Source organism: Melopsittacus undulatus, chromosome 10 (assembly GCF_012275295.1).
Source record: "Melopsittacus undulatus isolate bMelUnd1 chromosome 10, bMelUnd1.mat.Z, whole genome shotgun sequence".
Taxonomy (NCBI): Eukaryota; Metazoa; Chordata; class Aves; order Psittaciformes; family Psittaculidae; genus Melopsittacus; species Melopsittacus undulatus.
The window spans coordinates 29,178,064-29,194,462 of record NC_047536.1 but is presented as its reverse complement, the minus strand read 5'-3'; the positions used below and the strand labels follow the sequence as shown (position 1 = coordinate 29,194,462).

General features: G+C 40.6%; 1 protein-coding gene across 2 annotated transcripts in view; it reads left to right on the top strand.

The window, feature by feature from the left end:
• The first annotated feature begins 2,692 nt into the window (after window positions 1-2,692).
• Window positions 2,693-16,399, top strand: part of ARFGEF2 (ARF guanine nucleotide exchange factor 2) — a 35,851-nt gene continuing 22,144 nt past the window's right edge. Inside the window, exons 1-12 of one of the 2 annotated variants that reach the window (XM_034066733.1) lie at window positions 2,693-2,938; window positions 9,188-9,218; window positions 9,997-10,120; window positions 11,300-11,446; window positions 12,005-12,184; window positions 12,598-12,817; window positions 13,503-13,571; window positions 13,863-14,008; window positions 14,422-14,552; window positions 15,179-15,413; window positions 15,674-15,773; window positions 15,997-16,136. In XM_034066733.1, the coding sequence (XP_033922624.1) occupies window positions 2,800-2,938; window positions 9,188-9,218; window positions 9,997-10,120; window positions 11,300-11,446; window positions 12,005-12,184; window positions 12,598-12,817; window positions 13,503-13,571; window positions 13,863-14,008; window positions 14,422-14,552; window positions 15,179-15,413; window positions 15,674-15,773; window positions 15,997-16,136 (1,662 nt within the window). In that variant the 5' untranslated portion in view covers window positions 2,693-2,799. Of the gene's footprint in view, window positions 2,939-9,187; window positions 9,219-9,996; window positions 10,121-11,299; window positions 11,447-12,004; window positions 12,185-12,597; window positions 12,818-13,499; window positions 13,572-13,862; window positions 14,009-14,421; window positions 14,553-15,178; window positions 15,414-15,673; window positions 15,774-15,996; window positions 16,137-16,399 lie in introns of both variants that reach the window. The other variant, XM_034066732.1, reaches the window with a different exon arrangement.

The window sequence follows — 16,399 nt, the reverse complement described above, 5'->3', positions numbered from 1 at the left end:
TCAGACTTTGCTTTTTGGTAACAAGGTTTTGAAAACTACAATTACACCCCGTACTACTACGTATAGCTTAGTCTTTGATGCAAATGAAATCAACCACCTGGCACTGAAACTGTCTCCCAACTCTAATACTCAAAGTGATTTATTCAGAAATGGCACACATAAGTGATCACAGGCATATGATGATATACAAATAGAGTCCAAAGGATATTATGAAATATCTCATGGAACTGTTTACCCCATACAAAATACTAGACCATGTAATGACTTAATATCCAACACTTTCAGATGTATAGCATACTTTAAGAATAAATAGCAAATATACAAAATTATTACACAGCTGATACTATTTGAAAGTAGTAGCATACTGAATCCTGCCAGGAAAACACCAGGAAAATGTATGGGCTACTTCAGCATTCTGAAATCAGCTGCATTTTTCTAAATATTTAACAGAGTTTCTTGCTACTAAAGCAGTATGCATTACATTATTTCACTATATGGTGCAATGAAATTAATATGCAAAGTATCAGCACAAAGCTTGAGGATGAAATCTACTCTTAGTGTAAAAATACTCATGTTACTGAAGCTACAAGAAGAGTGAAACCAGACATCTGTAAGTTGAAAGGAATACATGTCTTTTGTATAGGAGATCAGAAATGCAAACAAAATACAGGAGGAACCAGACTGTGTAACACTTTCAGCAGAAAACAAAAATGAAACTGTAGTCATGATCTAGAAATGTCTTCATTAAAAAAATGAAGCCCCCCAAAATCCCAACCAAACAAACATTTCCTACCTGGATTTCTACATTATTTCTCTTTATTTTTCTGGTATTCTCATCACCATGATAATAGTTCTTCCATCTGTTAATGGACAGCAGTTAACAACCAGACCCGATATTAGGAAGAATTTCCTAATTGGATAGTTAGTGAAAGGCTGGAGGCAGCTGACTGAAAAGCTGCTGAATCTCCCCTGTTAAGAGCGTTTCATGAAGAGGCAATGTTCTGCCTTTGTGCTTAGATGGACTAATGATCTATTGAAGTGCTTTCCAGCCTCCCCTTTCTGTGATTCTGACTTGGAATAGCAATTCATTCTGAACGTGCATTATTCACTTAGTGCAGAGGAAAGTTCAAGTCAGTTGCCTTATGACAGTTTCAGCTGATAAACCCTCAGATTTTACCCTTCCAACAGAGTCTCACCTTTACCATGTGGTATATTTTCTGATGGCTGAAGAGGCAGACTGTCCTGTTGCTGTCAAGAGCACAGATACAGCTAGCAGATTTCTGAGGCAGTTACACCCTGATAAATTGTGATTTAGTGACGAGCCTTGCAATCACGCTCATATCCCACCCCATACTTGAACTGCTCATCTCCAGGGAAAGCCCAAGTCTTCAGATACTAACCAACCTTAAAAATCGTTTCAGATAGAGACCCTTCCCTGCTTCTTATGTCATAATTTCTGATTTCCCATCCTCTAACTCATTTCTTTCCATACAACTGGAGTTCTCAGCTCTGTGCAAACCACTTCACAGAAACCCCTGGACACAGGGGGATGTGCTCACAAAGGACCTGCCCACTTCCCCTGTGAAATTATACTGAACTAATGCTTTGCACGGGTTTGGAGCCTTTGTTGGTGGTTTCTAGGACAAAAATTGCAGCTCTTGACAATTTGACACTTACAGTCCTTTAATTTTAAAGAATTTGAGTCCTGCTGCTTGGAAAGTAGGGAAATAAAATTCCAATTTAGACAACCTGATGTGCCCCTGCATTCTCAGTTAGATGTGGTTGTCTTCATTTGATTATGAAACGACATAGAAGAGATGACTGCATCTCCATGGTGGCTGCCAGATTATGGCAGAGGCTGTCAATGAAGTGAATTAACTCTGCAGATTATTTCCAAAGGTTGTACTGTCTTTCAAAGAGTCCAGAATCTGGTCTGGGTTGTGAGGCCCAAACCAAATTCTACCTGTCACGTAGGCCTGAGGGTGAAGGGAGAAGGTGCAATTGGGCATTAAGTTATTAAAGGAGACTCCATTTCAGGGACTTGACATTTAATTTCTATGATTCTTCTTTAACATATGACTTTGGGTCTTCCACAGGTGCCTCTTCATAAGACTAGTTCTGTGAAAGTTAACACTGACGTTGCAGATGTTGAGATGCTAGACTAGAAGCACTGCAAAAATGAATATTCTATTAAAATGAGTTCCCTTTCAGTAACTTAATTACTACACATAATTGCAGCAGTAACCATATTCGCAGTTCTTACGGATACAGCAATTCCTACTGAAACACAGCAAACCAGTTCTCACTTCAGCACTCGGTATTACAGCAAGGAGGTTAGTCGGGCTTTGCCCCTGAAGATGCAAGAACAGAAGGGGAGCGAACCCTTCGGGGGGGCGGGAACCCGTCGGGGGCGCAAAAGCAGCATCCGTGCACGCACCGGAGGCTGCAGTTACTGTAAGGGCCGCCAGGAGCGCAGAGTTGTGGGAGGTGCCGTTAATCACCGCTAATTACAGCCACCAACTCGCTGCCGGCAGCGTGCCGGCCCCCGCCACGCCCCCGCCGCAAGCCCCGCCCCCGCCGGTGTCAAGCCCCGCCCACTCCCCACCTCCTGCCGCTGCCGGCTCAGCCGAAGGGGTCGGAGGTCGTCGCTGGAAGGCGGGGTGGTAGTTTGAATCACGTGACGGAGCCAATATGGCGGCGCTGTGGCGGTGGCGCGGCGGCGGCCGCTGAGGGAGGCGCGTCTCTTCCGGGTGATGGGGCTGTGAGCGCTGGCCCCGGCGAAGCCCTGCCCGCCCCGCCATGCAGCCTGCGGCCCGCGAGCAGGATGCCCGCACCAAGAGCATGTTTGTGTCGCGGGCCCTGGAGAAGATCCTGGCGGAGAAGGAGGCGAAACGGCCCCCGCACGGACAGCTGCGGACAGCCTGCCAGGTGGCGCTGGGTGAGTCCGCCCGGCACGGCCCGCGGGACTGCCCCGCCTCCGCCGGGCACCGGCTGCAGCCGCCGGCCCTCCCGGCGGGGTGACGGACCCTGCGCGCCCTGCCCGAGGCTCGGGAGGCGGGATGGGAGGTGCCCTCCGCCGCGTCGGGTCCCGGAGGGGCGGGGAACCCCGGGCCCCCAGCTGGCAGGCTGCGGCCGCGGCCCCGGCGGGGCTCGGGACTTCGGACCGTGGAGAAAGTTCTCTGTCTAATACCAGACGTGCAAAACCGAGGGGAAACCCCCAGATACCTATTTGGTTAAGTTCTGCTCTGTACGTGAAACAAAAGGGGATTTGGGCTTGTCACTTACAACTGATTTTGAGAAAATTAATTATAAACTTTTAAAATAGGAAGCAAGGTGTTTAAAGCCCTTGGCTTGTGGCGTCTGAAGTCTCCCAGGGCTGGTAATCTACTGACTTCTTATCTTCAAACCATGTTTTGACTGGTTAAAGACTGCCAACAGTGTAGAGAAATATTTACAGTGTCTGTGGTGTCCTGGAGAACTGGAAATGAGTTCTGTGTAGCTGGCGGACTGATCCTGAAATCTGCAAGTACAAAACTGGTGATACGGATCTCTGTGTTGAAGTTCCTGCAAACATACGATGTGCCGTGAAGGAGGGAAAAGGAAGCTGCTTAAAGCAGCTGGAGTTCACTATGGCCTTTCTTAATTTGCAAAAGTGCCCTATCTCCTACAGTTTTGGTTGCTTTGCACCAATATATTTCCTTTAATTTGGAAATGCTGCCTTTTGGGAGAACAGAAGTGAAGGCAGGCTGAGTACATAAGGTGGGCAGATGCAAGTTATGACGGTGAAAGTGAGCTTAAAAAACAGCTGTCATTTTCATGTTCTTTCCTGCAATTCCTGCCTTGTAGAGATATCTAAAGAAAGCTAACCAGATAGAAGGGTATTCTTTAGTATTGTTTAAAGTTGACATTGTGAGCAATGCTGTAACACATGTGCCCCAGCAGTTAGACTCCTATTCCTACTTCCTTTTCCTGATATCTTCCCCAGCTCCCCCTCAGCATACACCCAACTGTTTACAGGATGGGGAAGCTGTTTTGCTGTTAGGTAAATATATTTAGAGGGTGAGAAAGGAACTTTCTTGAAAGATTCCCAGTGAAGGTCTTTATGTTTTCTAACACATCAAAGGTTATGATTTTGGGAGAGGGGTATTGTGCAATAGCCACCTATTAGTATTTGCATGGTGGATTGTAACTATTCTATGTCTGTGTGTTTTAGGGTAAAGTACATCTGAGAGTAGTTAATGTCTGTGCTAATGGATTATTTTTTGCTAATTTTGCTTAGAAAAAAAGAGTCCATGTGCATTGCTGGACTAAGCAAGCAGAGGTCAGCATGAACAGATAACCTTCTGTTACCTAACTGTCCTGCCCTAGCAGAGCCTCAATTACTGTACTAAAGGGTCTCTGTTATATTTGGTGAATGTTGCATCATTTTAAGTTGCCAACAGGAATATTGTTTCTTTTATTTACATGTGATTCCCCCCCAACTTTGTTCTATTTAAGCTCTTTTTTACTCAAACGAAAGAAAAAAATCAGATTTATTTATACAGTTTAGTTAAGCTTATACTTTATGTTTACTCAGACTATCATTTCAGTTTCAAAAGTGTCAGCTTAATTATCAAGCCCTCTAAATATGCTAAGAAATGTGGGAAGAGCATTACTTGCAGTCTGGGGAATTGAGGCCAAACTTCATAATCTATGCATACTGCTTTGGATGAAAGATGCTTCAGTGTTTTGAATAATAAATTGAGTTAACTGAGTAAAATTAATTCAGTTTGTGAGAGATATAAAGCTAACTTTATGAAGCTGGTAATTGTGTCAGCTATTGTCTTCTTTCTTCTTTTCTCCATGTCATGCTATCAATAATTCCTTTCTGCCTTGTACTAAATTCCATTTGCTGTGCTGTCTTGTGTATACAATGGTCTTTTTAATGGAGCCTTGAGGTATTGTACCATTTATATACGAGTCAACACAGCGACAGCACATGTGTAAATTATATCTGCTCTTGGAAGTAGGGAAGCCTATGAGGAATCTTTTTTCTAAATAGGGAGTTGTGTTCTACAACTACCTAATACAAGTTAACCTGCAGCCACTTCTGCAGTTTCTGCTGTAGCGTTACTGCAGTAGTGTTTCTATTAACTACACATGCTTTAAATTTTTGCTTGGTGAGAAAGAGGACTATACTTCTAACTGTGGGAATGATGCTTTTGTTTTCTTTTACACAAGTTTTTCATAGTTTTGAATGTGTTCAACTCCTGAGAACTAAAGTAATTTACTACTGAAAATTGCTGTCATTCTTACAAAGGAGATACAGGTTTTCTTTCATTCTAATTTGAAACTGTTCTTACGGATTTTTTTTTCTCTTCCTTTCCCAGTAATATACCTTCCACTGGACTAATACTGTTCAGTTTAGAACTGCAAAATATCCTCATGGTTTTGTAGACATGAAAAATAACACAGGCTCAAACAGGACATAAACACAAGGAGTATGGAAGAAAGGGAGCAAAAGTAGTTCCCAGCAGTGTTCTGGGGGCTTTTTCTATTTCCCTCTCTTCACCCCCTTGTTTGAAATATAGAGTGTTGAATGTTGAGCAAGCAGAGTTTGAATAGGTCATTCAGTCTCTTGCTTCATCAGTAGGTGTAACGGTTGTATCCTGTACTCTCAGTGCCAGTAAGCCCCAGGAGAGACTGGGAGAAATGGGTTATTTTAAACAGAGCAGCTTTTCTGCTCTGCTTTAGAAAACTGTGTTTTTAAGAAAACTTGTTTTTAGCAGACACTCAGTGTATTGAATTAAAGTAGATGCTTAATAAGCATTTACATGGAGCTCTAGGTACACATGGTTCTTAGTAAGTATACTGAAATAATCGCTACCTTGAAATTTTTGCAGTGGAACACAGTATGTATCACAGCAGTTCATATTGGTCTAATGCTAATTGTGTGGCTGAGTCTCTCATAAACTACTAGTCTTGCCCTACTAGGGCTATTTTTAATGACATATTGTGCAGCCAGCCTGGGTATGTGACCTGCTTTGATTGCCAGTGCACCTCCATGTACAGATCTTCAGGCTTTGTAAGAACAGATTTTGTTTAGGAATCCAGTTGTGTGTTTAAGTCATCCTTGGATCTTGATGACAGATGTCTAAAACAAGTTTGTGTTTCTTAGTTTAGTAGCATGTTTTGATGATTCTGGGCAGAGGAGATAGTCTTGCTTCATTGTGGCAGCCTTTTCTAAAGGCTTCCTTGTAGATCAATAGAATCAATAAATATGGGGTGTCAGGGTTTTTTATTGGAGCTGGAGATCTCTTGGAATTGGGCAATGCAGTAGACTTGACTGGGTTGGGAGGAAGAAAGCTTTTGCTGCTGTTCCATGTGTTTGCATTGGCACTGCTGTCTGGAGTTGTGACAAGCTATGGGAAGGCATTGCTTGTGTCCTTGTGCTAACACAAGCGATACCATTTTCTGCACAGGAACTAGTTTGCTTATACTGAAAAAAAAACCAACTTGAATGACATTAGCATAGGATGCATATAGTTACAGGCAGGCAAGTATTTCCTGCGTTTTAATATGTAATTTTCAGTACAAGCAAACTTAAACCATCCATCTACTATAGGAAGGTAGTTGCTCGCAGCATGAGCTTCATCCTGCATTTATTATGGCCAGAAGCTCTGGAAGAAATTCCTGCAAGGCCTTGCTTGTTATTCCAGTTCTGTTGCCCAGTAGGAATGCTGAAAGACTTGCATTGAGCAGGCAGCACACATAGTGCCTGAGTTGAAGATGTTTCTGACTAAATAGGTGGCATGTATGCTGATACATTCTGGCCTTGTGAGTAGCAGGTAGCTCTGAAGCAAAACCACTGTTAGGGGTCAGCATTGGGCTGTGGTGACCAGAGATTGATCAAAATTCACTCTCTTCTGTAGAATGGAATTGAGCTGTGTCCCTTGGTCCTATGACTGGAAGGGGAGAGTGGCAGTGGCGCTAGGTTTCTAGAAGCTGGCTTTAACTGGTCAGGGTTTGGCAAGGTGTTCCTGGCATTGGACTTCAATGAGGCAACAGTTTCTGTTTTGCTGTCAGACCACCAAATAAGCACTTCAGATGTGGAGACTTCCAAACTAGTTTGATGCAGTCCGTAGCAGAGGCATGCCTGCAATATGGTTTTGTGCTCTCATTTATTCTTTTCTGCCAGCATTATCTACTAAAATACTGTTATGTTTTCATATGGCTTTAGAACACCTTTATATAATAAAATCGTGGGGAACTTAGGCCTGGGTTAGATTTATTTATTTATTTAATCTGTGGAGTATCTCTGAGAGTGAGATGGTTGTTGGTCTTGCATGGGATGCTAGTCTTACGTATTTTTCCAGTACATCCTTGGGTCCTTTAGTATATGTTGTTCTCAGGAGTTCCTTGGATCATAATGTGATGTTAAAGATGGGGAAATTAATAAAATTGAGAGAACTGAATTAAAATTCTGCTGAATTGAACTTCTGAATGGACACATTGTTGAGAAACCATCTTGGATATTGAAATGAAGTAAACAGTGATCCAAGAAGTGGTGCTGTATTAAGATTTACGGTGTCAGTCTTTTTTGGCATGGGAAACCTTGGTTATTTCTTATGGACATTCTCCATTCTGTTCACTCTCCTTACTGGCTGAAGCCTGAAGTATGAGGGGATGATGATGCTGTCTTTGCAGTGTCACAGAGCTGCAAAGTTACTTCTGATTCTGAAATCCCAGGCACTGGGGCTATGGGCTGGGTTTGGTGCCTTGCTGTTGGCTCATGCAGTACTGGCAAGTGAAAATTGTCTTACCTTTAAAACTGCTGGACATGGCTGCTTACATGCTGGACTTGGTTAGGAAATGGGCTTCTGAACAGAGCCTTGGGTCTGTGACTGTTCAAATTTTCTGTTGTCTGTTTTGTTGACTGTAGGGTGGATAATGTTATTTCAGGTCTTGTTGTGTCATTTATTGCTAATGGATGTCAGGTTGACTTTCATTAATGAGAGAATACGGCAGATAAAATAGCAAGTCCCAGTCCTGGATGTAGCTTAACCACTCATAGCTTGTAGTTATGCAGGTTTCCTCTGCATTTTCCTTACATTTTGTCCATGTTACAAAATAGACATTCTCTGCAAGGATTGATTCTTGTAACATCCATTGAAGAATAGGACTGTGCAAAAACCTATAGTGTTTGATGCAGTCCTTGTTTGTTAGTATGTTTTGTGTATTGATGCTTCAGACACAGAAGAAACAATTGAGGCTCACAAAGAGCACCAAAATAATCTGAACTGCACACATCTAATCCCAACCAGTGGTGCCCCTCCAGAGTTGTGGAAGACAAGTACTGAGTGAATCACAGAATCACAGTATCCCAAGGGTTGGAAGGGACCTTGAAAGATCTGATAACTTTACCATTGAAAGAAGTTCTGTAGGCATGATACTGAGCAGGCACATAATGTAGGGTGAGATGGAGAGGATTCCATGTGGTGTTACAAATGATTGTAGCTGTGCAGCCTTACTGCGTGTGCTATTTTGGCTGATTTTATGTCAGTGTTCACAGTAAGTGTTTAGGCTGTGCTTGGGGTAGTGAAGTTCTGGCCTGTGCTGTGCATCATGGTGATATGTTAGAAATCCTGAAAAAGCCATGCTAGGATCTTTGGGATTTGCTGCTGTATACAGGAATAACAAAAAACCTTTTGTGGTTTGGTTGTTCTTTCTTTCTGTAATTAATTTTATGAAAAGCTCTCAAAACGTGTAATTAATAAACAAAAGAAAATCTCTGCTGGCAAAATGACAGCATGCATGTAGAATTTCTTATCTCTTGTGAGCTGATGTCATGTTGTAAGGGTTAACAAAGGCAGGTTAACTAGCAGTGTAGTTAACTAATGGTTTATGCAGTGGCTTAAAGACTTCTGCAGACCTGAGCTCTGTGATGTAGACTTACTCTTGAATAAAAATTGCATACCATACCTGTGTGTTCTAAAGGTATCTTTTGTTAAGAATATTTGGAAAAATTAGCTTTTTCATGTAAAAATTGTAAAAACCAGTAACAGTAACTCTGGAGACGTTACAGCAAAGGAATAGCAAATGCTGAAGTGTAAGACTTCTGGTATAAAACAGCTTTGCTTTATTTGTGTTATGGATAATGATAACATGTTGGGTGTTCAGTGCTCTGAATTTTTTTTCTTTCTTCCAGATGAGATAAAAACTGAGCTGGAAAAGCAAAGGTAAATATTAGTTGCTGTAAGCTATGCATGAAGACAGCAAGGGGAATAATTCCATAGTGGAAATTTAAGAGTGCATATACATTACAGCAGTGAGTTTGTGAATACTCGGTTACCTACTTGTCTGACAAAAACATATGGCCCATGTGTTACAATTACACAATTTTTGTGGCTGTGGCTCCTCAAGCCATAACTGCCTCTGAATTTCACTATGGAAAAACTTGCAAAACTTCTAAAAGCTGCTAGTTTTTCACTTCCTTTTACTGGGCTTAATATAGCCTGAAAGGAAATCATGGAGAGCAGTAGGTAACCCCTGTTTGATAGTATATCCTCTTAACTTCCTAGATCCAGAATACGTTTTTAAAACACTCTTCCACCACTGTGCTATGATTTTAAAATGAGCCCCCAGATGGGCTTCTGTTGGTTTAGTATCCCTCATGTAAGCCCTGTTTAGTTAATTCAAAATAACTGATAGATTTATCATATACGTTGTAGGAGTTCCCTAGTATTTCAGGTAGTAGGACAGTGTTGGAGTGTAGCAAGAAAAGAGTTAAGTTGAAGAATATATGAAGAGGTCAGATGCAATATAAATAAATGTAAAATGTTTTCTGTGTGGCTTCTTAAGATTGAACTTCCTTTGAGAAAGTATGTGTGAGATAAACCTGCATTGTGTTTGTATGCTGTTACGTGCTGTTCAGCTTTAAATTTGGAAAAGGAGAAAACGTAGTTTGCTGTGATATACATGTTTAGAAAAATTAATAACTCTTCTTATCTGACCTAGAGAAGGCACTGCTGCTCCACCAAAGGCAAACTTCATTGAAGCAGATAAATATTTCCTTCCTTTTGAATTAGCCTGCCAGTCAAAGTCTCCACGCATTGTCAGCACTTCACTGGATTGTTTACAGGTAAGTGTTCTGTTTATACTTGGCAGAGTGAAGTGGAGAAACAGGCAATTACAGACATCTTGTGTGCATTCTTGGAGTGAAGCAATAAGGCTGGCCAGCGTGCACACAGATGTGCAGATGCCCACTGTGGCTATTGGGATGCCTAAACCACACAAAATAGGTTACCATCAGACTTGGCTGAAAGTGTGTCCTGTCACAGTCAAAAGTGCTGACAGTGAAGTAAGCTTTTATTGAAGCTTATGAATGCTTACATTATTCAGTAAAGTTATTTAATCTGTGGTGCTCTAAAAGGAGTATTAACCATGGTGATTCTTGTAGAGCTGATGTGATGGGAGGTCAGACTCTGGAATCTTTCTACCTTGTTCCTCCTTGGATTCTTAAAGAAAAAATAAATGCAACTTAGGTTCTGCCCATGTAATTAGCTGAAATTTTCTGTAAATAAAAAGGGCATGGAACTGTTGGAACAAGTCCAGAGGAGGGCCATGAGGATGATCAGGGGACTGGACCACCTCCTGTAGGGAGACAGGCTGAGAAAGTTGGGGCTGTTCAGCCTGGAGAAGAGAAGGCTGCGTGGAGACCTCAGAGCAGCCTTCCAGTACCTGAAGGGGGCCTATAAGGATGCTGGGGAGGGACTCTTCATTAGGGACTGTAGTGACAGGACAAGGGGTAACGGGTTGAAACTTCAACATGGGAAGTTTAGATTGGATATAAGGAAGAAGTTCTTTACTGTGAGGGTGCTGAGGCACTGGAATGGGTTCCCCAGGGAACTCGTGAATGATCCCTCCCTGCCAGTGTTCAAGGCCAGGTTGGACAGAGCCTTGGGTGGCAGGGTTTGGTGTAAGGTGTCCCTGCCCATGGCAGGGGGGTTAGAACTGGATGATCCTAAGGTCCTTTCATTCCATAACTATTCTATGATTCTAATAGATACAAAGATTGATGTTTAAAAGTTCTTTTTGGCTATAGTAGGAAGAAATGGTATAGGTGGCAAAAGCTTGTGCATCACTTACCTAAGTCTGTTTTATCCAGATCTGCAAAGTCCAAGTACCAATAGCCTGGTAGCCAGACTACTGATGCTATTAAATTTGTGTTAAAACTGGTTAAATGAGGTATGTTGTCTAAAACCTCTTTTTAATGCCTTACTGTATTTGTGATTGTCTAACCTGCATTCTTTCTACCTAGAAACTCATTGCATATGGACATATCACTGGCAATGCTCCAGACAGTGGAGCTCCTGGAAAACGGCTGATTGACCGAATAGTTGAAACCATTTGCAATTGCTTTCAGGGTCCTCAAACAGATGAAGGAGTACAACTGCAGATAATTAAGGTATTTTATTTGGTTCATTTTGGTGCAATATTGATTTGCTTTCTCTGTCTTTGATTTTGTAATGGGAAAAATAAAATTATGGGAAACATTATTAGGGCCCAGTTTCTCCATTTCTTACCTTGTTACATGTGTCACTGAATACAGGGAAGCTATTACAGTGTCAGAATTGGCATGTGAAATGTATTTCCTCTTGGTGAAGCAGAGTACTTTTGTTCTTCTTTCTGGGATAAGCTGTGGCCTAGATACTTGCAGACACCTTGATGTTCTTCATCTAGGCTGGTAATGTCCATGTTCCTTAGGCCAATGAATTGCTATTAGCCTTCAACTGAAAGCACTAACTGTGATGCAGTATCATGGACTGCTGCTCTAGCCTGTCTGCTATTCTGTTTGTTTTTCTAGACAGATTTGCAGTGTATGTTCTCAACAAGGCATAGTATTACCTTATGAACAGATAAGTGTTTCATAACAAACCCACTGATCAGTATGGAAGACCTGCATGAAGTATGTTGCAGCCTATTTGCTTAGGTTTCATTTTTACTGTTTTACGGACTTTTTCAGGCTCTCCTCACTGCAGTAACATCTCCATATATAGAAATTCATGAAGGAACAATTCTTCAGACTGTTAGAACCTGCTACAACATCTATCTGGCCAGTAAAAATCTTATTAATCAGACAACTGCCAAAGCTACCCTTACACAGATGTTAAATGTCATTTTTACAAGGATGGAAAACCAAGCTGTAAGTAATGATTACTTTGCTCATCTCAAATGTTTAGGTTTGACAAATGAACAGAAAAGTCTTTTTTATTTTTAATGGGTTTGCCATTGTACTTGGGTATCTATTGATTTGCAGTTTCAAAAACCCCTGTTAAATCCTGCAGTGAATCACGCTGACTGATTAAATTATGAAGCTTATTGCTGATAGCAAGGTTTCACACTGTAGTTTCTGCCAAATGGCGTTGTTTAAACAAATGATGGGATGCTTTTAAAATAAGCTTGAAGTGCATCTTTTTAATTTGACTGGCCAAGTGATTATATATTCACTGATTCTTTCTTGTTAACATGTGAATTCACAAAGGAACATCAGTCATCGTAGACATCTGTTTACCCTGTTTTGTGCCTTAGATTAACTTTTTCATATTTTTTTTCAAGATACAGGAATCCAGAGAAGTAGAAAAAATGAGTCAGCAGAAATCCCAGTCTCCTGCAATTCAAGCAGTGTCCAAGTCTCCCAAGATCAGTCACTTAAAGCACAGCTATCAGGAAGTCAAACCCACTGTTCCTGTAAGTGTGGAATTAACAAATGGTGAGCCTGAGAGGGTGGAAAATGGAGACATGAGGTTGGAGCAGGATCTGACTCTGTCAGCATCAGGTAAGCAAGAATAGTTGTGTCTGCTGCTTTCAGTTACAGTCCTTCTATTACAAAATGCTCTTTTAGGCTATCTTGGGGAGAAGTGGGCTATTGACTGAAATAATGCTTGGCTTTTCTTAGTAGTTATTGAAAGTATACAGGCCATCCTTAGCTCTACATCATAGTGTCTACATTATAGCTGTTGAAGAAGGGTACATGTTATCCCTAGAATTCTACTAAAACTATATATGGTTTATCTGCTTAGAATTATAATGGCATTAGACTTGATTAGGTTGATAAAGGGAAGGAAAGGGGGAGAATAATGGCAATTTATGGGAAGTGACAGAATCACTTTGAGGTAATTGAAGTCCTGTGAAAACAAATGTGTATTATGAAGACCTTGTCATAAGCAAATACTGTTTCCAAATTGGCAATGTAGGATATTCCAAAACTAGAAGTTTGTAGCATTTGAGAAATACAAAATGACAAAATCACAGCATTAAAAATGAGTGCTCTGATTTAAACAATAGAAATAACATCCATGAGTATTTTTGTGTTACTTCTTGAAAGTGACTTTAGAGGAGAACTGCTAAAGAAAATCTATAATTTTTAACATTTTTACCTCTGTCATGTTTCTCCTTTTAACCTTCCTTAAAAAATGAAAGTACTAGATTCAAAATTATTTCTTTGTGTGTTTCGTTAGCAGACACAACCGATGGAGAAAAGGAAATGGTTAAAGGCATCTTAGAAGATGTGGTCAAGTCAGCTGTGAAAGGTAACAAAATCTCCTAAAACAGACCAGATGCATGTGCATTGACAAACTTGTATTCCTGTGAATATAAAAGCACGGAAGTTATTTTTTGTTACTAAGTATATTGTCAAGAACACCTATTGAGGCAGGAAGACTAGATTTTTGACTCTCAGTATTCTTCATTTACTGGTAGCTAATAAACTTTCTAGTTTACCAGTGCTAATTCTGTCCCACTTGGTCGTAGAGCTTCACAAAGCCATGGAATACAAAAAGTTCTGTGGGTGATTTTAAGCAGTTTTCCTTTTTCCCCTTTAGTGGCTGAAGAAAAACAGGTAACAGAAACAGTTAAAGCTCTACCTGCATTAGAGACTGCAGATATTCTTTCTGGCTCAAGTAATGAAAATGTACAAACGAATGGGATTCCAGATGATGGGCAGTCTGTTTCCTCCACTGATAATCTGGTAAGTAACTTCACTGGATGCTAACATATATTTAGGGAAGAAGAAATGTGTTTATCATGCTAGCTAGTACAGTGGGATTTTGGAGAGAGAAGAGACAGAAGCTTTAATGTATGTGTCCTGCTTGGGTTTGAAAACTGAAGCAGGAACCGTGATTTAAGTAGATACTGAAAACTGTTCTAAAATTGCTTATATTGGCTGTATTTTGATACAACGTGGGGACAGAAAGGAAGAGTCAGTTAACACATGTGAAAAGATCCAGATAGCTTGTAGTCCTGTTTAGGTTTAATTTAAACTTTCCCAAATGTACCTTTGTTAAAAAATCTGTAGATAATTCTGAAGAGCTGTGGAATCTTCTTAATTGCTCCCTTCCTTTGTCTCACTGAGGATCTGACATTGTGTTTCTTGCTTTCAAGGAAACAGATGTATCTGGACATCAAGCTGCTGCCAGGTTTTCCCATGTACTACAAAAGGATGCCTTCCTTGTGTTCAGGTCGTTGTGCAAACTCTCTATGAAACCACTTGGTGATGGACCACCGGATCCCAAGTAATGAGACAATATTTATTATACTGTCTTCTTCAGGTAGCTTTTGGAGACAGTTAAGTAGCTGCTATAGAGTAAAGCTGATATTCAAAATGCACCTGTCAGGCCCTTGTTTTAGTTACTTGATGAACCTAGAATTGAAGTTTGCTTCAAATCACTAAAAATTAAAGAGTTGAGGGTTTCTTTGTGTAATGTGTTATGGTCAGAGTGGCCTTGGTTGTGCTTTTTGTGGTGCTTTTGATGAGGGAGTAAGAGAATACTTCTCAGTTGCACCAAGTTGCATCTATTATCATAGAATCATAGAATAGTTAGGGTTGGAAAGGACCTTAAGATCATCTAGTTCCAACCCCCCTGCCATGAGCAGGGACACCTCACACTAAACCATATCATCCAAAGCTTCATCCTAGACTACGATGTTAATACACCTGGAAAATCTCCAAATTAAGGTAGTGGGTGTTGTCCAAAATGATTGCAGGCTGATTTCTAACCCCTCCTACCCCCCACATTGAAATAAATTAAAATAGCAGTCATTTCTTTTGACAGGGAACAAATGCTATAGCACTCATGTTAAATACAAGTATGTATTCAGAAACACAATAAAATTATATTTAATGTTGATTTTTTTCTAGATCCCATGAACTACGTTCTAAGATAGTGTCTCTGCAGCTTCTTCTCTCAGTACTGCAGAATGCTGGTCCAGTTTTCAGGACACATGAAATGTTCATCAATGCAATCAAGCAATATCTTTGTGTAGCGTTATCTAAAAATGGAGTCTCTTCTGTTCCTGATGTATTTGAGCTCTCTCTTGCCATCTTTCTCACGCTGCTTTCAAATTTTAAGACCCATTTAAAAATGCAGATTGAGGTGAGAGACTTTTTATCTTAATTGGTATGATACTCTAGTTCTCAAAATTACTGCAGTGATAAAAGGAGAACTGGAACTTTGAAGTTAATGTCTTGGTTTTGTTTGCTTACTAAACTAGTATATTACTACTGTATTCAAATTCTAATACATATGGGATGATAATCTTCAAGAGAAATTAGTGGATAGAGATGGATTTGTACATTTGACATGGTTCTAATAAGCTTCAGATCATCAGGTCCTTTACTTCATATATCTTGCAGGTGTTCTTCAAAGAGATCTTCCTGAATATTTTAGAGACTTCTTCAAGCTCATTTGAACACAAATGGATGGTGATTCAGACTTTAACTAGGATTTGTGCAGGTATTTCCACTGTTGTGAACAGCAGTCACTTCTTCTGGCAGCAGATGAAAACTATTGCGTAGACAAATGCTGTGTATCATGTTTAAGTGTGAAAAACTGAATTTGATCCCATAGTGTTTGTATTAAATGTCTGGATTCATCCCCACTGCCTGCTCCCAACTGGCTGAATCCTTTTAAAAATGCAGTTACACTGAATGCTAATACACTTTCTTTCATTTTCCAGATGCTCAGTGTGTAGTGGATATTTATGTTAACTATGACTGTGACTTAAATGCTGCTAATATATTTGAACGCCTTGTAAATGATTTGTCCAAAATCGCACAGGGACGAAGTGGCCATGAGCTGGGAATGACACCTCTACAGGTAAGAAAAAGCTTCGAAGATAAGGTGCTGTTTTTTCCATAAATGGTGCTGTCTCTGCATCATCATTGATACTTTCAGTGGTTTGTGTTGTCTGTAACCTACTGATATGTGCTTTTTATTACTTGGTTCATTTGCAGTTGGATGCTGAAGCAGTGTGATTAATTTTGATGCATTGTGAGACTGGCTTGTTCTGGGCTCTTTTGTTAGGCTGCCATGGGAGAGAACCAGACGAGCCTTTCTCTGCCTTACTGAAATAACTTTTT